Source organism: Manis pentadactyla, chromosome 5 (genome assembly GCF_030020395.1).
Source record: "Manis pentadactyla isolate mManPen7 chromosome 5, mManPen7.hap1, whole genome shotgun sequence".
Lineage (NCBI taxonomy): Eukaryota > Metazoa > Chordata > Mammalia > Pholidota > Manidae > Manis > Manis pentadactyla.
This window is the reverse complement of record NC_080023.1, coordinates 90,492,210-90,518,822: the sequence shown is the minus strand read 5'-3', so window position 1 is coordinate 90,518,822 and position 26,613 is coordinate 90,492,210. Positions and strand designations below refer to the sequence as shown.

The window sequence follows — 26,613 nt, the reverse complement described above, 5'->3', positions numbered from 1 at the left end:
AAAAACAAACCCTAAAACCCTTGTCAGGTAGGTGCCACCGTTTTCCTCCTGTGCCTTTTGTCATAGTGATAAAAGAGGGTCAGAACTGAAAACAGATGGGAGAAGATGTTGTATTATTTGTCTTAAAATCATTAGGGGAGAAAATGTTCCTCTCTCTTGAGTCAAGCTTGGATCAGCACGGCATGATGCTGGGCCAGCTGTTTGAAGGCAGTAAAATACAGAGCTCTTCTAACTGGGCTGTTTCTCTTTCTCTGAAATTAGTCTATCACTCCAAAGAGCCATGCCTTTGGAAAAAGGTCTCCTGATAATAGGCCCCATGTAGGAATGAAGCCAAGTTTGCAAGCAGGAAATAGAGAATTAACCGGTTGAATTAATCTAGCAGTTTTCGTCATTTGAGTAATAGCAGTGGCTCTTATAAGGAATATTACTGCTGCTAAACTGTAGTCCAAAATCCAGACCTAGCATCACAAAGTACCATAGGATTCCAGTCAAGCAAAGTAACCAGTATAGATGAACATATTTGGATATTAAGTACATTTTTTAAACTACACAGTTCTCTACCATTCTATCTTCCTTTAATAAAGCGGTCTTGGTTTCTACAGAGGGATGACCTACCTGGTGGATAATTAAGGCAAAGCCTAGAATTTATATCCCCTGTAAGCAGTTGAAGTAGGATGTTAAGACCAGAAGGTCTGATTGTTGTTCTGAAGTTTTCCATGAAGGCAGAAAGTAATTGTTATAAATCCATCACTGTTATGTTATACATCCTCAGGGATGTAAGAATTATAAAGTAAAAGTATAGTAGGAGTATGTCATGTTACCGTGAAGTAAATGGCCAAAGCAGTACATGTTTTTCCCCAGTTTCTGATTCTGAGCATCTATGTTTTGCTTAATCCTGACATCAAGCTTTATCTTTAATACTAAACATTACCTTTGGAAGGTAATCTGGTAGGGTTGTAAGTCTCAACTTGGAAATTCTCTTTTTCAGATGCTGTCTTTGCATTTCAATTACGCAACCCGGTGCACAATGGCCATGCTCTGTTAATGCAGGATACCCACAAGCAGCTTCTTGAGAGGGGCTACCGGCGCCCTGTACTACTTCTTCACCCTCTTGGTGGCTGGACGAAAGATGATGATGTCCCTTTGGTGTGGCGCATGAAGCAGCACACTGCAGTGCTGGAGGAAGGGGTCCTGAATCCTGAAACAACGGTGGTGGCCATCTTCCCGTCTCCCATGATGTATGCTGGACCAACTGAGGTAGGCTACTTTCAAAATTTTCACTGTGGCTGTGTTGAAACCACTCTTACTAACACAGCTAATGTCAGCAGTAGACCTGTCTACTGATTTTTCTCGGAGCTGTAGGTCTGTTCCATACATTCGGCATGCCTGGAGTACTTTCCTGCACTGTCGGGGGTGTTCTCCAGAGGTGGCCCCAGGCAGCAGCCTTCCAGGAACAGGAGCACAGGGAGAGGTTTCTCTTGCTTTTATTATGGCTCTTGGTCCCAGTTTTGTTAAAGAGGGAACATCCCTGCAGACAGAGAGCTGGGTGAGCTTGGGAAGCTGTGGCACGGGTCCTCCTATAACTACTGGCCATGTCACAGACACAGCTGTGACAGCAGTCATCTTACGCCTTTAACACAGTCCTGGGTCACTCTTCCCAGGGAACAGATTTGATCTGATTTTTGCTTCTTCCGAATTTTGGAAAGGCCAAAGGTATTTCAGTGGGAAGAAAAACGTGGTATCCTTTAAAAAAAATGTTCAGAAGACATTCCTCATCTATTCTTTCATGAAGGACTAGAGCATAATAAAGTGAGGAATAAAATTGCTTCTTGACTTGGGTAGGGGAGGGTGGATTTCTATTTTTTGATCAAAAGGGATGTTCAGAGATCTTTTTATAACCATACATAAAGAAGAGGACGTAATTAGGTTTTTGCTCAAAGGCAGAATAATAGGCTTTCAAAAATACTTGTTGAATGAATGAATAAATCAGTGAATGGCCTAGATAAAAACAGTGTGTGGAAGATTCCTGGCCAGCTTCTTGTTGAGTTTTCGAGATAAAGAATGGAATGCAGGTTATCATTGCATTCTCTTTCATTCCTGTCATGAAGGGAGCTGAATTTAGCTGAATTAGAGTTGTTGGGAAGCAAATCCTTTTAAAAAGGATCTAAATAATTTAGTTGTATATATTTTGTGATGTCGTCCCCCAAAAGAAAAAGTTTAAAAAGGAAATCCAAACATGTTTGCCTATTCTTTGGGATCGAGCCTAAACATTTCTACTGGAGCGTCGCTGTGGAGTTGTACACTCTGTGACCTCTTTATCCAAGAAAAACAAACAACAACCTACAAAATTAAAATGTATTTGACTTTCCTGGACGCAGCCTAAATCATGCACTGAAAATGTCCACAGCAGGTAAAACTGCTCATATTCTTTCCTCTGTTGATATAAAATGTTCATAAGATTCAGGCAGTGGTGGCCCTTTGAGTTGTCTAGAGACCACCATGACCTTTTGGAGATAAGGTAACAATTGTGTTCCTATAAGTCCAGCCTCTTTTGGTGTCGTGGTCATTGTCATCACTGTTTTAACGTCGTTTGGTGTGACGTTCTCCGTAATCATAGGATGAATGGTTTCCAATGTGGAAATGGCCCCAAGTGAGTGTAGGCTCAGAAATGGACTTATGACTGATAACCTCATTGAACCACCTAGGAAAGGGAAGGATTTTACCTTCTCTGTTTCCCCATTAGGGACATACTGTGTCTTTTTTTTTTTTTTTGGCTTTGTGTTTCTTACTCTGTATTAAAACGGGAAGAGAGATGAAATTCTGCTAACTAAAAAAATGAAAAACTGCTTTTAAAAAGTTGGGAATGAGAGGGTGGATAAATAATGAAAATAGCTAGCCATAGAAAACAGTAAATAGTTTCTTCAGAGGACATCACAAAGGGTCAAGTGTGCTGTTTTATCTACATTGGAAAGATTTCTGTGTGTTCTTATTTCAGTGCCAGGTGTGTTTCTTATGAAAGATTTGATCATAAAGGTACCTAAAGGTGCCTTGGGCACTTACATGCTGGCCTCCTTCTGAGCTCTGCGTTCAGGGCAAAGCTGGCGAGTTGGAAAGCTGGCTGCAGCAGACCCTTCCTGGGCCTCAGGTCCACTGCCATTGCTGCCCACAGTCTGGTAAAAACAACGTGAGACTGTTGCTGAGAGCCCTTCCATGGTGCTGGGCCTGGTTTGTCAACAGCTGTGATTTGTAGTCTCAGACCTCTCTGGGCTGTGTTTAAGTGCACAGTAAATGGTTGTTTAAAGGATGCACAAGGTGGTGGAACTAAATGTTCTTTAAGGTTTTGTCCCATTCTGATTGTTTTCTAATTGTCTTATTTTCTTTTAATTTCTTATTGAAGTATAATATAATAGGAAAAAGAGCACATTTTGTAGGTGCACAGGTAAATGGATTTTTCCCATTTGAACCAAGTCAGACAACTGATCCAACACAGATTTTTTAAAAGGCCATTTATCAGCATCCCAGGGGCTCTCCCTCCTGCCCTTTCTGTGCACAACCTGTCCTCCCCACCACCATCACCACCATCCTCGCTTCTGTCATGGATCCAGTTTGCTTGTGTTGAAGTTTGGATCCTCTGGGAAGTAGACTCTGAGAGTGAGATTAGGGCTTAGGGAATCATTAGGGCGAACCCTTGGGATCAATGCTGTGAAAGAGAAGAGATGGGAGGGGAACGGGAGCAGGACTGGGCAGAGGGAGAAGCTGGGCTGCAGTTCAGCCTCAGTGGAAGCCTTGGGACCCTGTGTGGAGTTCTGGAATAGCCCCTCCGAGGGATGGTCCAAGTTCACAGTGAACAAGCGTCTCTAGCCCTGTGCCCAGGGAGTGAGCAGGCCTTTGGGGGCTTCTGCTCTTCTCTGCGGAGGCAGTTTCTAAGGAGGCCCGACAGCTGCCAACTGTGTGCTGGCAGCCCTCCTGGGAGCCGGGGGCAGTCCTTCCTTCCTGAGGGGGCCTGGGCGTACATCACAGCGTCCAGTCCCGCCTGTCCTAATACTGTTCATAACTGAAATCATATGCATATACTCTTGTGTCTGCTTCTCTGACTTTACATTGTGTGTGTGAAACAGCCTTGTGTGTAGGTAGTTGTAGGTTGGTTGTCCTTTGTCCTGTGGACACTCTGTCGTGTGATGACACCCAGTACTGAGGGGCATTTGGGCAGCCCCTGTTTTGTACTGCAATTAAGAATAGTGCTGGTGTGAAGGTGTTTGGGCGTGCCTTTTCATGGGCATTTCTGTTGGTTATGCACCTAGAACAGCTGGGTCTTGTATGCATCTGTTCAGCTCTAGGAGATGCTGCCAGGCAGTTTTCCAGTGTGGTTGTACCATTTGACACACTCATTGTCAGCGTATTGCCTCACATATACTAAGTTATATTTTTCATTTTAGCCAGTTTGGTCCTTTAGCCCTGTTTAGTTAAGCATTCATTGATACTTTCACTGTTTCTTAGCCAACCTCAAGAATTTTTTCATTGAACCAGTTTCACTGAAGAGGAAATTGAGAAGTGGTAAATGAGTTATGTATATGTACAATGAGTAAGAATATAATAGCCATTTTTATTGAGATCTTAGTGTATTTGCCAGGCAATATTCCAAATCCCTTATATGAATTAGCTAACTCAGTCCTTAGAAAAAAACTAAGAAGTTAGATACTATGATTATTCTCAATTTACAGGTGAGGAAGCTGAGGTAGAAAGGTTAAAACTTGTTCAAGATCACATAGTAGTGTATAGGTGGTCTGGCTCCAGAACCATTGGGATCATTAGAATGCTTTTATCTTATAAAAAAGTATGTGGCCACGTACGTTTTGAAAACAGACTGGAAATAAACTTTTTAAATATCCTAAAGGAGTTCCTATTAAATAGTTAGGATGGCCCTGGCTGGCATTCATCAGGCGTGGAGTCTCTGGCACAATAACTTTCAAACTTATTTTTTGGTTATTATAACCTAGTTTTATAGGTTGTGATCTAATTTGTTTGATCTGTATTCTTAATTCTTTGTATTATTATGATACCTGCCTCATAGTATTAGTAATATTTGCCTATGTTTTTGTTGTTGTTAGAAGTGAATGGGATACACATTGTCTAGCTCATGACAGTACATGATAATGAATCTCAAAACAAAAACTACCTAAAAAAACAAAAACTACTTAGCTGCAAGTTCTCAACATCCCTAGGATTCTGTCCCTTTTTCAAGGGAGCGGTGTATACCTCAAGGCTGTTTGTCAATATGTATAAAGGATTTTGACTGTGGCAGAGACCCTGAGATGACCTACTCCCTTATAGACTTCATGTCAGAGCATGTCTCTGATTAGGAATGTCCTTTAGTGTTTGACAGTATAAGCTAATATAAAGAATATGACAATAATAATACAAAGACAATGAAAATAGGCATTTTTGGCTCTGTGTCTATCACTGAATGGATACTTTGCATATATTATATAATCTAATCCTCATAGCAGCTTGGTGAGTTGGATTTTATTCACATTTTACAGATAAGGTTAGAGGCTCAGTGGCCAACTAACTTAACTGGGGTCTGTCAAGGAACATGAGAGCTGGAAAGTAGGTAGAGCAGTAAAAACAGACTTTATTCAGGAACTGGGAATAATAATAGGGGAAAAAGCCCCTCCAAACAGAACTGGGCTCAATTCTGAATATAGTATAGACAAGTCAGGATTTGTAGCCAAGGAGCAGAGGGAGTTGGGTTGGTTAGGGGATAGACAATTACTTAGAAGTAACATCAGAAATCATGGGTTGGTTTAATAGACCTAGCAGGATTTACTGAAGGCAGGCCAGCCCCGTCAAATACCGCTGGGAGGATGAAGAATTAGATCAGATGTTGAGGATGGGAGTTCTCGTTAAACTGAGCAGGGGTTTTGCTCCAACTGGGTGGTGCAGGCCCTACAGGGATGGACCCTGAAGGCTGAGGCCTAGAGGGATTGCAGGAGCCCAGGTAGTGTTAGGTCAAGGAAGGAGTCTTTGTCAGATCTTACAACCAGCAAGACACAGAGCTGGGACTGGAATTCAGGCCTGGCTCAGTGACTGGCATGTTCTTCTCACCAGGGTTCCTTGCTCCCTGGATGCCCCTATGGGGCCTGTGTGCTGGTAGTCTGTGGGAGGGCAAAGGAGGTAGGTGTCTTAGCTGCCTAGGCCCAGCTCCCAGGCTCTCTAAGGGTATAAACTTGTATCTGCCTATAGCTCTGGACTGTTAGGTGCTAAGAGGTATGTTCTTGTCAAGAAGCACCAGATCTGGTGCCTGAGCACAAGGCAGACTAACTTCTGAACTTTGGAAGAACAAACTTTAGAAATCTTGTTAGCTTCTTCATATTTTAACCCATTAAGTGTTTTAATGTTTATGACCTGGCAGGATTGATTGAGTGGCTTATGAAAAGTACCCGTTTCTTTTTCTCAAGTTGCCTCACTTACATGTTTGACTTAAGTAAAGATTTCTTTGTAATTAAAAAAATACTCATTTTTGTAGCTTTTCCAGTGACATCAGGAAAAAGTCTGCCAGTAACGCTTATTTGCCAACTAATAATAATAAAAACGACTCTTCCTTTAATCATTCTCAGTAGGTCATTTAGAAGGCGTTGGTACCAGATTGTTTCCCTAGCACAAATGCTTTTTCAGAACAATGAGCAGCTGTGAAGTCTTGTTTGGTTATCAACAGGATGTCCCTGATTTTCCAGTCTGTAAAGATTTAATGGCTTGATTCCTGAATTCCATTTTAGGAATTGGGTGCGTGGGGCTGCTGGCATGTGGAGGGAGTTTTTTCTAATGCTGAAAAGGTGTTCTGCAGTACATTTTTATTTTTGTGAGGTATAAATTGATTGTAGGAAATTGTGTTTGTCCCATCTTACAAAATACTACATCAATTTCTGTAAAAGACTAATAATGCTTTCTAAGACCTGTTACGTCAAAGTTCCAGGAGTAAAATGTATTTTGGAATGTGAATATGTACACCTAACAGCTTTTTTTCTGGGCTTAAGACCTTTGAATGAGAATTACCAGTTGAATTTTGGAGAAAACACATTGTTGGAAGTAGAGATTTTTCTTTGCCATGGAAGTTATCCACGCATTGGTAAGTGACTGAGTAGAAACTGATTCTGTGAAGTGAGCAAAAGTCCTTAAAGAGGGACAATAGGAACATTCTGCCAGCTGGATGCCAGTACAGTTGTTTAATTAGTCTGTGCTTTACACCAGTGTCTGCAGCAGTAAATAGCGTATTAACCTGTTTCTCTCTATAAACACTTCCAGGAGTTCTGAAAACCAGGAATGACATTACTTTTTGAGATCTGAGGAGCCTAGTTATAGGAGCCACAGACTCCCAAGTTTTATTAATCATAACCTTTGACATTGTTTGGGGTCTGAGGTAATTTTGTCTTTTGCTGATTTATTTTATTCATGTTCTGGAGTAGTGTTTCTTCATGTTCTGGAGTGACACAGATTTACAATGTCTTACCCCAATTCTTTGGGGTCATGTGTTATTTAATTTTCCTGGTGGGTCTGGGACATAAATTACATTAATATTTCTATAGCAGACTGGTTTTCACACTAAGTGGGATTAGTGAAGCCCATAAATAACTTTTAATGTCTGTCTTAATCAGATTTAGCTACTAACTTAGTTTTTAAAAACTAAGTTTTTGGATTTCAGATGGATATGTTAACTAATCTTATTGTAGTCATTTTGCAAAACGTACATACAGTGTATCAAATCATCACATACTACCCCTTAAATTTACACACTGTTAAATGTCAGTTAGATCTCAAGCTGGAAAAATTAGATTTCATATTTTTGGATAAGGAACTGTGGGTCTGTATCACAAAAGCATTTAGAATCTGCTGATTTATTTGGAAGTGATTTTTAAGATCTGTATAGCATGATATTTTATACTTTTCATATGTGTCCTAAGAATGGAAATCACTAATTTACTTCAGAGACATTAGATTTTACAGGTGTTTTAGGATGCTTTTCATGGGGAGAAAATGTCCCTTTTTTTTCTCCTGGGTTTTCTGTAGATCTAGTCTTGTTTCTTTTGGAAACAGCATCAAATTCCAGTTTTGTCTTTCAGTCTAGTTTTTCTGGTTTTTCTGCAATTAGGTAATCTATACTGTTTCTTTCTAAAATGTAGTACTTTTATTTTTCCTTCTGCTCTGTCTTATCAGAGGGCTTGACACAGTCTAAGAAGCCAAGTAAGAATAGGTATGCACGGACTTGGGAGTTAGACCCAGGAATAATACTCAGTCTTTCAGTTGTTTATTTTGCAGCCTTGGACATGTTACTGAAATTCTCCAAGTCTTGGTTTTCTTGAACAGGAATAGTAACTAACTGCTTTGATATAAACATTAAATGAGATAATATTTATAAAACACTTTGAACAGTGACCGGCATATTAGGAAGAACTTAGTAATTGGTACCTGTTATTATCTTCTTTTACCCCTGTAAATAACTTCATGCAATGTTTTCCAGAACCTTACTACCACAGTTGCCTTCCATTAGTTCCTTAAAATAGTAATTGGTGATGGGGTGGAGAGGCAGAAGAAAACCAAGCACTTCTTTTGTGCTTTTATCAAAAGTAAATGTTGGGCCCTTTGGGCTTGGGAGGCAAGAGTGGGAGGGAGAGGCTGGACCACAGTGGAAATGCTCTCTACCCACTGACCCTTTCACTCTGAGACTGGGCTCAGCCAGGGCAAGGTGATTTACAAGAATAAAATCAGTTTGGTGTCTGATGGCTCTGAATAAATAACATCTCTTGTGTTTATATGTGTTATATTATTTTGAAGACTCAGACAGCTGAGATTCCTTAAAGATAAAGGAAATCTTTGGGAAAATCTGTATTGTGCCTATCAGGTCTCAGTTTCTTGATTTGCAGAATGGAGGATTTGGATTCCACAATTTAAATTCCCTTTCAACTTTTAAGATTGTGTGATGAGAGTAACTGAAGATGAGTGTAATTCTCTTTTACAAGTTGGAAAATGTAAACATCTATGTAGATCTCATAATTTTTGCATTGCAAATCAGAAATGTGACTCTTGTGCCAGCTACCTACTCTTCAGTGTCTGTGAGTAATAGAAACTGGTAGAGCATTTAGAATACCAGTCATACAAAGAAGATTGAAGCCCAAAGTACCCGGAACCTACATGATGGGAAGGATGAATTTCCTCTTTGATTCGGCCTCTGGATTTCCCTAGTCAGCTTGAAGAGTTTAAAATGATTCTGACTGCTCAGAAATCAAGAGGCAGGCCATTGGGATTGACAGTTTTCAGAAAAAAAGATGAATACTAGAGTGATACGATGATATCCAAAGAAAAGAGGGATATTTTAAAATGGAATTCATGAGATGAATGGAGGTATAGATGTTTACCCAACAAAAATAGGTAATGAATTTTATTTTCTAAAGAATATTTGTAGTATTAAGGTAAGTAATTTTTGATACTTTGGAAAAGAAAATTTGCTCATTTACATAAAATAGTCTGTGCCTTAAGTTCTTTTATAGACCAGTTGAGTATATGAGTTTTGCCTCAAAGAATGTAGACTTTAATAAAATCTACTATACTTACATAAAAGCAGATATTGGTGTGAATTATAAAGAAATAAGTCACCATAATTGGTCTATTCATTATCCTCAGTATTTTTATATAAGGAAAATTAAAAATATGTATTTAATCTACCAAGCTTTCTGGACAATGGAATTTCTCAATTAGGGGTGGGGAGATGATGGTAATATAGTGGTGTTGTGTGTAAGTGGTGTGGTCCTGTTTTATATTTTCATAATGTAATTTAAAATTTTGAAAGTAAGTTGTTTTAGTTTTAGAAACTTCTGAAAATAAAATTTACCCAAATCTTTGCCAGGTTTGGGAGTGGGGAGATGATGATAGATTTTTCTAGTGGAATCAAGGAGCAAGTGAGACTTTGATGTTTATCAAAAGAGGCATCAATTAAAAATGGGTAAGAGGCTCTCTTATAGGTAATATGCCATACTGGGTTGAATCAAGAATAAGTTTAATTCTGAAGAATATATTATACATAATGTTTAGGGAAAGAAATGATTTAGGTTCCTACCTGTGGATGTCTTTTGGTTTAATAGTCACACAGTATCTTAATCTGTGATGGGTGGCAGGGAGAAGTCATTGTAGGATTAACATTTGCATAGATAAATTTGCATAAATTTCTTTAAGAGTTTATTATAATATGAGTCATGAACTACTCCCCAGTTATCAGTTGGGTGGCAAAACTTAACTGAGCCTTACTCTACTACCCATGCTGTAGAAGTTAAAGATTTGAATAGACCTTATCTCAAAAATGTAGCTGGGGAGGATATTCTGAAACAAATATCTATTTTAGCTATAGTTATTGATCCTAAGTAGCCAATATTCTGTGTAACATTTTGATAAAAGCAAAAGTTCTGAAACCTTAATTGAAGGTGAAGTGAGATACTGGTGAACCTCATTTAGCATTTATATTTAGCCCTCCTGTAATTCCTCACTGCTCCCCTCACCCTTCTTTTTTCCTCAAAGAAAGCAACAAGACAATTCTGTACCACACAGTGAATCAGGTCTGCCCTGGGCTTCATTATTCTGTTCTGGAGTGTAAAACTCCACTACTGTGCTGGGGACAACCCCATACCTCCCAGCTGCCTTTGGTGTTTTGGAATTCAGCCCCCTGAACATCTTCATTCCCTCCTTTGTTTTGAGTTGCATGCTTTTAGCAGTTGGTTCACTAATAAACCAAGTCAGTAATTTTCCAAGATCTAGCTCTGTAGGACATGCATAACTATGATAGAAATCAAAACCTGAAGTCTTTATTTCATTTTCCTCCAGCATTTCTGTATGTATTTTGCTTTCTGTTTTGTAAAACTGCTTCTTAAATGTTCTATATTATAAATATCTTTCCATGTAAATTTAAAGTCTGATTATTTTTAAAGACTGCATAGTTTTCTAATGCTAGGAAATTAATTTAATCAATACCCATACCCCATTGCAAGATCTTTGAGTTGGTTTCTGTCTTGATATTTTACCTGAAGTGAACATCTTTGCCTACTTGACTCAAAAGTAATTTCTGGAATTGGAATCTCATAGGTTTCTGACATGTTGTCAGCATCCATTTTAAACATTTTATACCAGTTTTCATTCACAGGAGTAGGATAGTATAATATTTAAGCAGGTGATCACTATGCAAATAAATTTTCTTTAGAAACACTGCTTGGGAGACAGTTACTTCAACTGGCATTGTCAGGGAATGTTTCACAGAATACTACTAACAGCAGTGTTTGTAACTGCCCTTTACTGAGGGCCAGCTGCTATCCTGAGTTCCCTCAATCTCCCATCAATCTTATGTATTAATAATCATTATAATTCTCATTTTTATAAATTTGGAAACTATGGCTTATATAAGGGAAATGGCTCAGGGTATTCAGTTAGTAAGGAGCAAAGTCAGGATTCAAATCTGGACAGCCTAACTCAAAAGCCTTAACCAGATACAGCAGTCACTGTGGGCTGACTTGGATTTTTTTGATTAAAACACAATACGTTGTCAATAGGTTATAAGTTGATTCATGCCAGGAGTTCTTGGAAGAGTTACATGTGATTCGTCTATTCACAGCTGTTACAGTTTTAAAGGATTCTCAGAGAAACCATTCACTGAAATGTAAATTGACATCAGTTGCCTGCAGGATGTTGACTGCATGTTTGTGTGTTTACATTTAATTTACTCATATAACCTCTAGAAGTCAGAGACAATTTAATTTTCAAGACAAAATTAGAACTGGCCACTGCCACCGATATGCTTTGTGCTGATTTCTCTGGGCTTCAGTTTCCCCTCTTGTTTTAAAAGGGTAGAGGAGGTGGATTAAATGATATGAGCTTCCCTACCTATTAAAATTAAACCATACATCCCCAGTTTATTGACCATTTGGTACTTGAATGATATAAGCATCTAGATATAAATACTTTATGAGCAAAGTAAGTTCATCTAAATATAGAGAAATGAGACTTCCCTTTTAATCAATTCTGTAAGCAGTAGCTAATTTGCAAAGGGCAGAAAAGATTTTCTGTTTAAATGGAGTTCAAGTAGTTAATTGATGATTGATTCTGACTCACCTCTTGATAAAAATTCTGAGTCTCAGACAGCAAAGGTCTCCTCTGTTTCTCCTGTGAAGGGGTAGAGGGGAATGAGCAGAATTCTCATGAAGAGTCGAATGTGAGGGTGGGTGGAGGAAGAGGTGGCATATGTTGCCACAAAAGTCTTTCAGCTTGTGCATTGCATCTTGTTCATACAGAACTGTGGCAGCTCCATGCAAACTGTAGTTATGCTATAGTAGAAAAGGTGTAGTTACAGGACCTTGGGGCCTCTCTAGCTGGCATATGGGGAAAGAGAAGTAGGACGATACTCGGGAGGGTTTTTAACAGTCCACATTAGGGAGTAGCACACATCACTTTTACTTTTGTTCCTTTGGCCAGAACTCTGCCACAGGGCCGCACTGTAAGGAAGACAAAATTATGTTGAATTGTGTGCTCAGGAAGAAGGATGGAACAAAGTACATAGAAACACAGGTTTGTGGGATAAAATCAAAGTAATTGTTAATTCTAGAAAAAATAATTGTACAAGGAGGGGAATAAAATAAAGATAATAATAATGGGTAATATTTATTATGTACTTACTCTGTACCAGGTACTGTTCTAAGTCCTTACATGCTTCATATTAATCTTAAAAATTCTGTGAGATAAATATGATTGTAATTCCCATTTTACAGATAAATTTTGATTTCACTAAAGTGTTGATATCAGTGTGTTTATAGATAAACGGGATAGGAAATGAGAGTGGAGTAAGAGCCCAACATTATCTTTTATAGTAGGAAATATAAATAATCTGGAAATAACATCTATATTATATAATATCTAAAATTAAACAGTTGGTACAACAGTGTACACATGTACACTGTTTAGAAATGAAGAAGTAGATGGCAGCAGGAACAACTTAGCTGAAACTCCTCAGCATGACCAAATTCAAGTATAGCTGTCTCACCTGAGTATTCCAGCCCCAGGTAAGTTCACTGTGGATTTGGTGAGCCCAAAAATTGACAGTGGAATGTTGGGGGCAAAATGGGGCTCATACCAAGTTTTAGTCTCAGTGGCAGGTCAAGCTTTAGAATCCCATCTGCACCTGGCAAGCCTGTCTCAGTCACTGCTCTCTGCTCCCTGCTCCCCAGTCTCTGCTCTCCTACTTCCCCCTGCCCTGCTCCAGTCTCTGCTCTGCTCTCCAGGCTTCTCTTCTTCTGCTTGGGGCTCTGCTCTAGGATCTGGAGGAGCTCTTCCTCTAGCCAGCAGGCAGTAATGGCTTATTGCCTCTGGGTATGTGCCTGTGCAGTAGGCTAAGTATTACATCATTGTATGTACACAATGTGTACACAGGTGAGGATCATGGCCATGGAACTTCCATTTTCCCTACAGTAGGGTAAGAGATTACTCTCATGCTACTCACTTTCTAAACTATGTTGATGAAAATATGAGTACTTGGTATCAGAAAGCTGTCAAGAGAGAGCAAATGAAAACGATCATGTATACCTTATTTTCATGGAGAACAGAGGTGGTTTTGTAAATCACTAAATGATGAAGCCTTACACTGAAAGGGAGCTGAGACCAAATTTCTAGACCTGGGTTTGTTCAGTCCTGTACTTCATTGGTCCAAGTCACTTAACCTCTGGGGGGTTCACTTTCTTCAAATTTCAATGAGAATGGTGATCTCCTTGAGTTACTTTAACTTCTGAAGTTCCACAGTTTAGGTGTTAGACCAATTTCTGTTTTTCAACAGGTCTTTATGTGAAAGTATAGGCGTCAAAGCTAGTTTTACATGTAACATGGCGGTTTAGTAAGAACCAACACCTTGTTTTATTCTTACCTAGTATGTTGCCTGGTAGTCACGTAGCTATATGGTTTTTTTGGTACCAGTTTATTAAATATTCATAACAAATAATTTTCATCCAGTAGTTTTTAATGTATTAAATTATAACATAGAGAAATGTATATAGTACAATGAACTTTCATAGTGAACATGCTCTATCAGATACTGGATCAAGAGACAACACTACCAGGACTTCCTAGAGCTAATATCAAAGTGGATTAGGTACAAGCTCTTATATCCAAAGTTGGTTAAAGGATACAAACTTGCAGTTACGAATAAGTTCTGAGGATCTAATGCACATCATGGTGACTATAATTAATAATACTCCATTATATACTTGAAATTTGCTGAGAGGAGATCTTAAGTGTTCTTCCCACACATACAAAAAGGTAACTATGTCAGGTAATTTATGTGCTGATTAACTTGATTGTGGTGAATAAATAGTTTACAAAGTGTATGTGTATGTGTGTGTGTGTGTGTGTTTGTATATATATATATATAAAATCATCATGTGTGTTTTAAATATATACAATTATATTTGTTAATTATACTCAATAAAACTAGGAAGAATAAAACAGAACATTGCCTTTATTCTAGGAGCCCTTTCCAATTGTTCTCCTCAGAAAACCAACCACTAGCTTGAATTCTAACAAATAGGTTAGATTTTGAACTATAAAAAGTGACACCTAGTAGTTGTGTAAAACTGTACACATAGACACATATGCATGTTCACATATCTCTTAAAAGTAACAAAATATATAAATACATATGCATAAACATCTATACACATTTATATTTTTTAGATTTTGGTGGGGGAAGAGGTTGCCAATTTTATTTCTGGCTTCCCAAGATGATACATTTAAATTTGTTGAGATTTCCTACTGATAGATATTGATTGTATAAGAATCAAGTTAGTGATGGAGTTGTATCCTGATTAGTTGAAAATATCCTAATTCAAAAATGCATTTTATACACCTAACCTACTGAACATCGTACTTAGCCTAGCCTACCTTAAATGTGCTCAGAACATCTGCATTAGCCTACATTGGGCAAAATCATCTAACATAAAGCCCATTTTATAATGAAGTGTTGAATATCTCACATAATTTGTTGAATACTGTACTGAAAATGAAGAACAGTGGTTGCAAGAGAATCAGTTATTTGACCTTGTGATCACATGGCTGGCTGAGAGCTTCAGCGTGTGGACACTGCCTAGAATCACAAGAGGGTATTGTACTGAATGTTGCTAGCCTGGGAAAAGATCTAAATTCAGACTTTGCAGTATAGTTTCTACTAAATGAGTACAACTTTTGTACCATTGTAAAGTCGAAAAATTTTAAGTTGACCCATTGTAGGTCAGGGACTGTCTGTATATGCATTTATTATCAATTTACTACTTCCAAGTACCAGTCGTAACAGTATAGTAATCTAATAAGAAAACTTTTATTTTAGGTCCAGTGGCATTGCAGAGCACGGATGGTTGCAGGAGCCAATTTTTACATTGTTGGACGAGACCCCGCTGGCATGCCTCATCCAGAAACAGGGAAGGATCTTTATGAGCCTACTCATGGCGCCAAAGTGCTGACAATGGCCCCCGGCCTCATCACCTTGGAAATAGTTCCATTTAGAGTTGCAGCTTACAATAAGAAAAAGAAGCAAATGGACTACTATGACTCCGAACAGTAAGTTTACATTCTCTGAACAAATCTATGAATTATCTTCTGCTCTGAGCTGCTCCCAGGCCTTTAACATATTGTTATCTTTACAACTTTACCAATGACAAGCTTTTGTGGTACCCATTATGGAGAGAGGAAACTAATTACTCAGTATTCCAGAAGTTAGAAGTAAAATTTAATATGGTTTCATGGTTCATCATTTCATAAAAGTAATGACATTTCTGTGTCTGCCATATCTGCTGTAGTACTGATCATGTAGAATTGGTCCAAGGATGTAGTGATGATTACTCTGGTAAGCTCTGCAAGTCTGTGTGGTAAGAGAGTTTAGTATTTGTGTAATCACTGTGTGACAGACAGGCACTGTCTAATTGCTTTGCAGATATTAAATTAACTATTCCCCACAACAATCCTATGAGGTAGGTGCTATTATTATCCTCATTTTACAAATAAGTAGTAAGCTGAGGCATACAAAGTTCAAATAATTTGTGTAAGGTCACAGAGCCACTAAGTAGCAGCCCTGCAGTTGAACCCAAGTAGTATGGCTTCAGAAGCTGTGCATTTGACCATGAAGAGTACAGCTTCTTCCTGCAGAGATCTTAGGAGGAGAAAAAAAGTAACAAGCCTCTGTACAAATTTATAAAAAGTCCAGATTATGACAGTATGGAGCATGTGTCTATTTCCCTTTGAATGACAAAATTGTATTAATTTCTATCTATAGGTAATATCAGTAGTAGTACATTATAAATTCAGAGTGGCAGTGTGAGGCTCTGGAGATTAGAAGTTAGGGGTTCTATCCCTGGTCCTTGCTGTGTAACCAGAGAGTCCCGTGTCATTTTTGACCTTCTTTCTTCATTTTTAGATGATGGCAGTGGAGAGCTGATTCCCTCATAGCTCAAAATCTGTAGTTCATTCCATGATCTGTAGCATCTTTTTATTTCTATGTCTCAGTAGGCGATTGCTGTTTTGTTGATTAATGATTAGTATGTAGTACAAATCACACCTACTTATTTAGTATGCCTGCTTCTTTTTTAGTAAAAATTACAATTTATGTTCAGCAAGTGAGGTGTTATTTTTTATTTACATTTTTTCGTTGTCACCTATACTGAGGGGTATCAATTGAAAATTAACCATGGACTCATACACCTTTGATCTCAGAGCCCTCAACCTTTTCCATGATACTTTACAGATGTCTCTGTGTTTAGGAATAGTGTTCTTCCTGATCCTGATCCTGTGTCCTCATTTAATATGGTGGGGACCAGAGAGAAGAAGGAACCTTTTAGAAATCAAAGCATTTTCTTTTTTTTGAAAAGGGGCATGAAATTTGGTGTCATTTAATTTCTTTGAGATGAATGCTAAGTTGTCTGGATAAAGAAATACTACTAACAGTGGAGTTTCTGGGATTTGTTGGCTTCTTACTTAATGTCATATGTAATTCTTAGGAAAATGTACAATTTTAGATGACAGCAGGCTTTTCTGAGTGATAAACTGTGTAGCTAAAATGTGGGGAAATATTAGGAATCTCTGAAGAGAAAAGGCTTATCAAACTGGTGCTGGCAAGTGTAAAAGAATTCCTAACTGCCCCCTGTGGCCCACATGTGGAATTCAAGACAGGAGCAGTTCTGGACTGTTACTTTCTGAAAATCTAAAATTTGGTCCAGATTCCATTTTACATCTGAAACATGCCATGAGAAGAATTTGTAGTAAACCAAAATGTTTTTACCCTTATGCAAAATCAGAGTTTGCTAATGCCTATAAATAGTTCTAAACTGTGTGTATGTTCATATGTATTATGCATGCATATGCATATATAGTTATATACACATACACTACACTGTCTTTAAAACAGTGCAGCTGTAAAAGGGATGTGCTGACAGTTTTGACTTTTTCTACCAAAGGGATGCCTTAGCAGCTTTAAAAAAAGAATATTAAGAAAAATAAAAGCAATTACAGTAAACCTTGAACTGTATTAACACAAAAGCTGATGAAAACTGAAAAAAATAAAGAGTAAAATAAAAATGTTTCTAATACCGTCCTGTCCTTTTATGGTTAAAATTATGCAGGGCCACCGTTAGAGATCTGAATTTACTTAGTCTGGGGAGAGGTTTACACGTTGGCATTCTTTTGAAAGCTGAGAACCCCTGAGGAGGGTAGCATTCTATAGGAATAAATCTATAAAACATACAGTGTCAGAGATAGAGTGCTAGGGTGGGCAACCCTTTGCTTCTCACCCAGCATGCAATCTGTTTGTTTAGTTTGTGTACAAGGTGCTATGAACATAATCTTCTTCTGAAAGTTAATGATTAGTCACTTAAAGAACAAGGAGAGAGAGAGAGAATCATTCTACTACTGGGCAAATAGTTAAAACTTAGGTGACTTTCCATTCTGATGAGTTAGGGAAACAAAACTAAATAGAGTTGAGCTTTTCTTTTACACTTCTGCTTGTGCTTACATGTTTCATTACTGTGGTTTCCCTGCATGATCAGGTGATTTAATCACACACAGGGTCCTACAACCCATCTGTATGTGGTGGGCTTATGTGCTGGAAAGTCCTGGATACCTTTCATGTTTGTTAAATCTGTGTAGTATTGCTTTAAGTCTCTCTTTTAATCATTCAAAAGCTAAATAATTACATCAGTTCTCATAAGATTTTCCAGTGATGAATTCTATATTAGTTGCATGAGTGGCTCATTTTCTTGGAATTTTTTTTGAGTTACCAAATCTTAATAAATTGTAACTGGGAAGTTTTGAAACTGCCTTAGTTTTCTAATCTTTTATATTTGTGTTCAAATATAATTAAGTTGATGGGAATATGTTGGAAAGTGACTAAAATTTGAGGAAAGGCAATAGTCTTTGATGTAGTGAGAAAACAGTTATTAATTATGCACATATGAGGTTGTCTTATGTTTGATTAATGAATGTTATTCAATGCCAGCTTTTATGCAATTAATGATTTTGCAGCTTTTGATTTGATTAAATACCAGTGTAAGACAAGGCTCAGGGAGAAACAAACTTCATGAAGATTTTAGGCAAGATATTATTGATAGGAATTATGATAAAAATCATCTGTTTATACTTACAAAGTTAAGTTGGTTCTTATTAGCTGTAATAGTGACTCAAGGAAATTTAGTTTTAAGACTACAAGATTAAAGCCCATTCTTTCAGCTATTAGAACCAAACTTTTAGAGATAATTCAGTTACTTGTAATTTTTTCTCCTTTATGAAGTAAATCTTCTTTGTACTTCGGTAGGTAAATGCAAGATTGTGGTTCAGATTATTGAAATAGCAACCCAACAGAAAGAGAGCCCATGTGACTGAGGGAGGACTTTTTGGAAATGGGTGAATGAAGGGACATGTGCATGTAAATGTTCGCTGTCTGGTTATTTCTGCATTATCAACAGAGTATTTCTTTTGTTATTTCTAATCCTATAGTCATATACTATTCGTGTCATTTTTTAAAAATATAGTAATCATAGGTATCCTTCAGGCTTTTTCATACATTCTTCCCTTCTATATAATTTCTGCAGGAAATCTAATCTATTCTAGTGGTTTCTGTGCAGTGACCCTTTAATGTTTTCAAGTTGCTAATTGTGTTAGCTTTCCATTGCTGTATAATGCACTACCACTAATTTAGTGGCTTAAAACAATATTTATTTATTACCTTACAGTTCCTTAGGTCAGAAGTTGGGATGGGCTAGATGAGATCTTATGGCTGGGCTAGGTTCTGGGAAGAATTCACTTTCAAGATGACCCTTACTGTTGGCAGAATTCAGTTTCTTAAGGTCGTGGGACTGAGGTCTCTATTTTCTTACTGGCTGTTGGCTGAGGGTTGCTCTCTGCTCCTAGATGCTACTGTTAGGTCCTTCCTTATGGGCTCCTCCATTTAAGTAATAGAACCACGCTTATAGCGAATCCCTCTCATGCTTCAAACCTCCCTGACTTCCCCTTCTGCTGTCAGCTGAGAAGAGTCTTTGCTCTTAAAGGGCTCGAGTAATGAGGTTAGATCACTCAGATAATCTCACTATTTTAGGTTAGGTGATTAATAATTAACTACATCTGCCATATGCTGACATATGGCAGTGACTCCATGGGGTGAAGGTCCTAAGGACTATGTTAAAGAGGTCAGTGCCTGTCACACTAATGGGCATTTCTGCTTAAGTTTCTTTATGTTACTTAAAATGCCTGGAACCAACTTTACCTTTTTATTTGATTAAATACCAGTGTAAGACAAGGCTCAGGGAGAAACAAACTTCATGAAGATTTTAGGCAAGCTATTATTGATAGGAATTATGATAAAATTCTATGATAAAAAGAAGGGAAGAATATATGAAAAAGCCTCATATCTCAAATCCCAAATCTCCTCAGTTAATTTTTCTTCCCATCATATAGAATCTTGAGGTCTTTTGCTCTTTGCCTCACTCTTCACATCTAACTCTTGTTGTGTTGACCACTGAAATATTTCTTGTGTGAACTCTTTTCTTTCCCTTTCTTGTGGCATACATAGTCTTTGCAGTACACAGATATTTCTCTTAGAGCACTGGGGAACTGTCTTTTCCATTAATTCATAAAAATGCTTTGTTTATATTAATTTTGATGTTTCTTTGAAAACTTGTAGAAGTCCGACTGTAATTGCGTGAATTCACCAATGAGTCTTGTCCTATGTAGATTTTGGACATATTTTATTGTGGAAAGTTACTGCATGACCATTAATAGGTAAAATTTCATTTAAAATCTTATATTATCTTCATTTTACTTTATGTTTGAAATAGGGATACTCTAAGATGTGTATTTTTGAAAATCAAATTATATGTTTTCTGTGTATTGTGTCTTGTTTTAAAGTCAACATGTTAATTTGAAATTAGTACAAAACTTTCTGACTTTGCCATGCCTTATTCATTTATTAACCATTTACTGAGTCTTTACTATGTACAAGCCATTGCTTGGTGTGGACACTGTAGTTGGAAATAGACAGATGTTGTTGCTTACATGGACTCATATTCCAGAGAAGAGAGGCAGTAAACCACCACTAACACAGTTAATGAAGGGTGATTAGTGCTCTGCTAGCACTTGCCTGACCAAATCTGGGTTATCAGTGATGGATTCCTGGAACAAGTGACATTTGGGCTGAGCTCCAAAAGATGAGTAGGCATTTTTTTGGTAAAGAGGGCAGTAAAAGCATTCGGGACAAAGGGATAAGCACATGCAAAGGTCCTAAGGTAAGAAGAATCATAGAGGGCTTGGAAAGTAGGCCAGAGTGGGGTAGACAGAGAGTGAAAGGAGGAGGATGAGATAGACAGGGACCAGATAAGCTGGTTCTTTGGAAGGTAGAAACTGGAATAGATTTTTGAAAGATAGCAATGTTGTCATGCCTTAGGAAGTATGCTTTAGATACTAGGAAATTCAGGTTTTTGGTAATTAGGTTACATTATACAGATTGATTACCCCAACTAAAAATGCTGGATAAAACAAAACATTTTCGTAGAAGTAGTGTGACACTGATAAGATGATAAGAACTGTAAGGCCAAACTATTAAGTGAATGAAGGCCAGAACTTTAGGTAAGCTGGGTGTTGAAGCTGCTTTTCTCCTGGTGGACCTAACAAACTTGAATATTGATTTTTATGGCCTGACCCTAGGTGGGGAGTGCAACAAGAGACAGGCTGTCAAGATGGGGCTCCCTCCCACCTTTAGTGTAAGGGAGAACCTGAAGTGAAACCAGCCCATTCTCCTAGTCCAGGAGAATGTGTGCAGAGTTCTGAGCTTTTGAGCCTAAAGTTCATATTACCTGTGGGGTATCAAAACTCAGGTTATCTGGGTGGTATCAAAACAACCAACCAAAAGTCTTCAAGTCATGAAATTAGTTTTAGGTGGTTCTTGACTAGACATGTCTCTCTGTTCAGCAGAAGCAAATGTATACTCTCCCAAGAGCATTACACCTTTGTCCGAGGCCTCAACTCAGTCCCGTCAAAAATGATAAGAATTATTACAACTATTACAAGCTTAAAGAATAATTTCAGTAAAAAAATGGTAAAGTTTACAATGAAACAAAATGGCAAAGCAAGAAAAAAAATGGAAACTGCAGTCAGCCGAAGCAGACTGCAGAGACTTCATGTACTAGTATTACCAGACACAGATCACAAAATATACTTGCAGTGCTTTTAGAAACCAGACAAGTTTGAAACTATACAGCACATGGAAGTATAGAAATGAGGTAATAATAGAGAAAAGAGAATGATGGGAAAGGAAATCATTGTGAAGGTGTATCTCATACAGTAAACAGTTTTTAATGGTAGCTTAGGTTTGAGCAATTTGCAACATGGAGATTGGAAGAAATGGATTGACTCCAAACATCTTTAGGAGGCAACAGTCATTGGGACTTAAAGTATAATTGCTACATTAAATAAAGGCTTATTTTTTTCTTACTAAATATATAAATCTAATATCTCCTCTGATTCCCTCCCCCATATTTCAAAACAAACAAGGAAACATTTTAGTTCATTATTCTCTGGAATTCCGGAGGTAAAGGGCAGGGGATTTAAATGGAAAGAATTGAGAATTGGTGGCATAAATGTGGGATGGAATTAGTGTAAGGATTGTGTTTTTAACATCATTATTGTATACAAGGTAAATTTTAAGTTTTCAGTATTATAAACTTAACCTTGCTCAATTATGTTATAAATGAATGCACTGAAAAATAATAAAAGCAAAGCACATGAAAAAATGGGTGTTGGTATGTGTTTTTTTCTCCTTTTAAACACTTTCATAACAAAAAGAAAACAAAACATTTATTTGTTATTGGTTGGCCACTGGGTGAACTCATCCCATTCATCCCTTATTCACCCAAGAAAGCATCAAATGTAGGGTATCTCACTCACCCACGAAGAAGGAACATTCTAAAAATGAAGGTTTTAAAGACTGAGCCCCCATGACTGAGGCCTATTTTCCTTTCACCAGGCTGAAGTATTAGGGGCCAAATGTTTTGATTCTGAAAGTGTTCTGATGGAAAGGTTCTGATTTTACATTGCATAAAACAGTTCATAAATGAAAGATTTTGTGTATTTTGCTCCCTTAAGAGTTGTTTAACTACCAATGAATGATGATCATTTTCTCCTAATTTTATGGCAAACTTCCTTTGATCAGTAATGAAATAGATGACATGGAAATGTACATTATTTGTCTTCATCCTTTCATAGACCCCTCTTTTGAAAACATTCTAGAGAAGCAAAAAATTTCAAAAAAATTGATTTTTTTCCCCTAATAGCTAATGATAGATAAGACATTTTAAGGAGATGTATTCTCATAATAAAACTCAGCAGTAACCATGTCCTGCATTTAATCAGTCAAACCATCTGGGAGAAGCACAAGGTAGGGGAGAGGGACATGGATTGAGCAGTAACTAACCATGTAGGGGCCCCAGTTAGAACTCTTGTCAACTGGGATAGACTCCCGGGAAGGTTTATTTTTTTGATGCCAGGGAAGACAAAATAGCCTGAACCCAAAGAACGGCAAAAGTCTGTTCCTTTTTTCTGTGTCTCAAAGCCCTGACCATATTTGAGTACTCTTGTGGTGTGAAATGAGCACATCTAGAACACTAGAGAAAAAGTCGAAAGAGCAAATGAAACCGTTTTTGATAAAATAATTCCCCCAGTGCTTAGGGTAGGGTGGTCTGAGTCTCCCAGTAGAATAGTACAAGGTGCCCCTAATACTTCAGCCTGGTGAAAGGAAAATAGGCCTCAGTCATGGGGGCTCAGTCTTTAAAACCTTCATTTTTAGAATGTTCCTTCTTCGTGGGTGAGTGAGATACCCTACATTTGATGCTTTCTTGGGTGAATAAGGGATGAATGGGATGAGTTCACCCAGTGGCCAACCAATAACAAATAAATGTTTTGTTTTCTTTTTGTTATGAAAGTGTTTAAAAGGAGAAAAAAACACATACCAACACCCATTTTTTCATGTGCTTTGCTTTTATTATTTTTCAGTGCATTCATTTATAACATAATTGAGCAAGGTTAAGTTTATAATATAGTAGAATTTTATTTCCTCCTCTTTATTTATTTATTTACTTTTCATGAACATCTTTCCATGTTATTAGAAGTTTTCTGTACACGTTTTAATCCTCCTTGATTGCCAGTTCTGGTACTGAACTGTGCCACAAATACTGTGTGTGTGTGTGTGTGCGCGCGCGCGTGCGTGTGCCACACTGGATTGAGTGATGGAGGTTGTGAAGGCTCCTCCACGCTCTGGAACCAGACTGGCTGGAGAGGCCTCCTCACAGCACAACACATTCGGGTCCTTAGTTATCACTGAGGGTGGGTAGCAACTGTCTGTCCCTCCTCTTCTCACCCCTTTCCCCTGAAAACGTGGAGTATAGGTTTTCTCTCTCTGCCTTCAAATGCTGCACTCTTGAGCTCTGGCTGTGATCTCCCCTCAGACTGCAGAACTGTGCTGTGTCCAGTCACTGACCTATACCACAAAGCGTTCCAGCAGGAACTGGCCACAAGTCCTGTGTCTCCTGTCTTGATTTTGATTTTCTCTATCTGCTTTCTTTTTTTCTTTCTGCTGTCTTCTCATTTTTCTTAGGTTCTCTGCCCTTTTGGGGTGTGAGTGAGATTTACTGTTTATAACAATATCAAATCAGAATTCCTTCCTTAACAACATGCTCAGCCTTGGCACTATTGACAGTTGGGGGCAAATAATTCTTTGTTGCAGTGTCTCTATCTCCTGGGCATTGTAGGACATCTGCCCTGTGTAGGGGGGAGGTAAGGTAGCAAAAATCACTTCCATTGAGAATCAGAGGTTTATAACAATATTGGCATATTTGGGTACCTTATGCTCTTCTTAATTGTTTCACCATTATTCACAAGTCAAAAACAGGCTTAAATTTTTTTAAAATTATTTTTTACTCTACGCACTCTATTTTACTTTGATATCTGGAGCCGATGTAGGCGTTTTGAGAATAACAGAAGTTCTGGTTTCTAAATAAATGAAGATAGCCACATGTTTCTCAAAAGTAGAAAAGTAATAATAAAACAAATTCTGGTGACACATATAAAGGGAATTGTTCAATATAGTCAGAGCAATCTCCTTGTTATCTAGAGTACAATACTTGTGTTTCCTTAATTTTCTGGTTAATTGATGGATAATTAAGCTGTTTGAGTTGCTACTTTTTAAACCCTTTTAAAGATATATCATTTCTGCCTGCATACCCCCTTAGTTGCAGGTCTTTTACAGGAAGCCAACGCAAGGACATGAGTGTGCTGGTCAGAACAGGACACACAGTCTGCCAAGAGGGACTTCATGCAACCGGAGTTCAGCCGTATGCCTCATACTAGACAACTGTATTTGAATGATGGACATTTGAGAGCTTCTGGGGTTAGCTTTCTGATTATTGGGATCCATTCTGCAGTGATCTGAGGCATTTTTCCGAAGCCCTTCTCCAGTTGAAAGCACAGAAGCGCCGAATTTTGCCCATCAAGATATTACGGATCCTTTGGAAACCTGTCCATTGGCACAGTTAAAAATCTTTGTTCTTCTACCCTGTGGTAGATTATAGATTTCCTGTCCCGGTGTTGTAAAGAAAATGGAGTTGACTCTCCTGTACACTTCAGGGCATCCCTGGAAATTCATTACTTGACTGAAGTCTGATAGGAGCTGTTCTTTAGTTTTTATTTAGAAGACTGGGATCTTGGGGGGGTGGAGGAAGGGAAGCATGATTTAATTAAGGATTTTTATTAAGTAGGTTCTAGATAATTAAATTTTTCATGTATTTCAACAGGTCTTTGGTTTGGAAATAATTAAATTTCTCATGTATGATGCCAACCAGAGCTTTATTTCCTTGAAAGAAAGCCATAAATAACCATTTATAGTTGTGAAGAGATGACTTTTTAACCTCATTCCTAAGAATTCTTAGTGCTTTGATGTGCACTATATTAATATAAGCCTCTTCCAAGTTGAATGAATAATTAGGCCCCCAAATAGTTAATTAGGTTGACTTTTTAAGTTACCACCATTATTTTTAGTTCTTTCAGTGAAGAAATTCCCATTTGCTTCTCTGCTTATCATCTAGTTAGCATTTTTTAAAAAGCTGGTCTAATTGAATATGAACCTTCAAAAGATATGCTTGAAGCTCCATCTGCTGACCCCAGCTCTTGTCCATTTGGACAGCTTGTTCTGGTGGCCCTGATGGCCACATATGTGGGCTGAGAGGTAGCAGATGGTTATAAAGATTTAAAGTCTTCAACAAGTGGCCAGAGTCATTATACTCTGGAATTAGTCAAGATGTGGGCCACATGTAGTTAACGTGTCCCACATGGGACAAGATGCTGGTCCCAAAGGGTCCCACATAGCTTTCTAGATGGTAGCTGTCCTAACCCCTGCCTCCTTTGATTTTTTAAGAACTGTGGGTTAAAGGAATCTATGACCAAGTGGCATTGAGAAGGAAAAAAACACACATATTCGTGTTTCTTTTTTCCGGTGCCATGGCATGTTGGTTACCTAGGGTAATTCAGTGGCCTGATTAGAATTGCTTTGTAGGGAAAGGCTAATAAGGTCCTTTATTTAGTAACCTTTTCTGCTTCTGGAAGATTCCTGATTACTCACAGGTAAAGTTCAAAGCCGATTTTTAGATCATTCCCGAATGCCTCGGTTTTTACTTGATTTAACTGTTTCTGTAAAAATGTCCAATTAAAGATCAGTTGTGAAAAATAGGAATTGATTACAAATAGTCATTCTTGTGTCAAGTCCTTGCACCTGACTTCTGATCAAAATTAAAATCCTTATGTGACAGTGTAAGTATGAGGCAGAGGGAAATAAATGTGTTTTCCCTAGCCAGGGTGGAGTGGACCCACCACCACATGGAAGCAGAAACTCCCATTTCATGTGATGAAATGCTCGTGGCATGCAGTGCAGATGGAGTGTGAAATAGTGTCAGGAAAAGAGGTACCCAGGGACCTTGGTTTTAAAATGCAATTTCAGAAGGAATGCAAGCAAACTTCTGG

General features: G+C 38.0%; 1 protein-coding gene across 1 annotated transcript in view; it reads left to right on the top strand.

The window, feature by feature from the left end:
- PAPSS1 (3'-phosphoadenosine 5'-phosphosulfate synthase 1) overlaps window positions 1–26,613 on the top strand; it is a 120,433-nt gene that overhangs the window by 82,552 nt on the left and 11,268 nt on the right. The window contains exons 10-11 of the mRNA XM_036920939.2: window positions 989–1,257; window positions 15,398–15,627. Coding sequence (XP_036776834.2) covers window positions 989–1,257; window positions 15,398–15,627 — 499 coding nt within the window. The remainder of the gene's footprint in view (window positions 1–988; window positions 1,258–15,397; window positions 15,628–26,613) is intronic.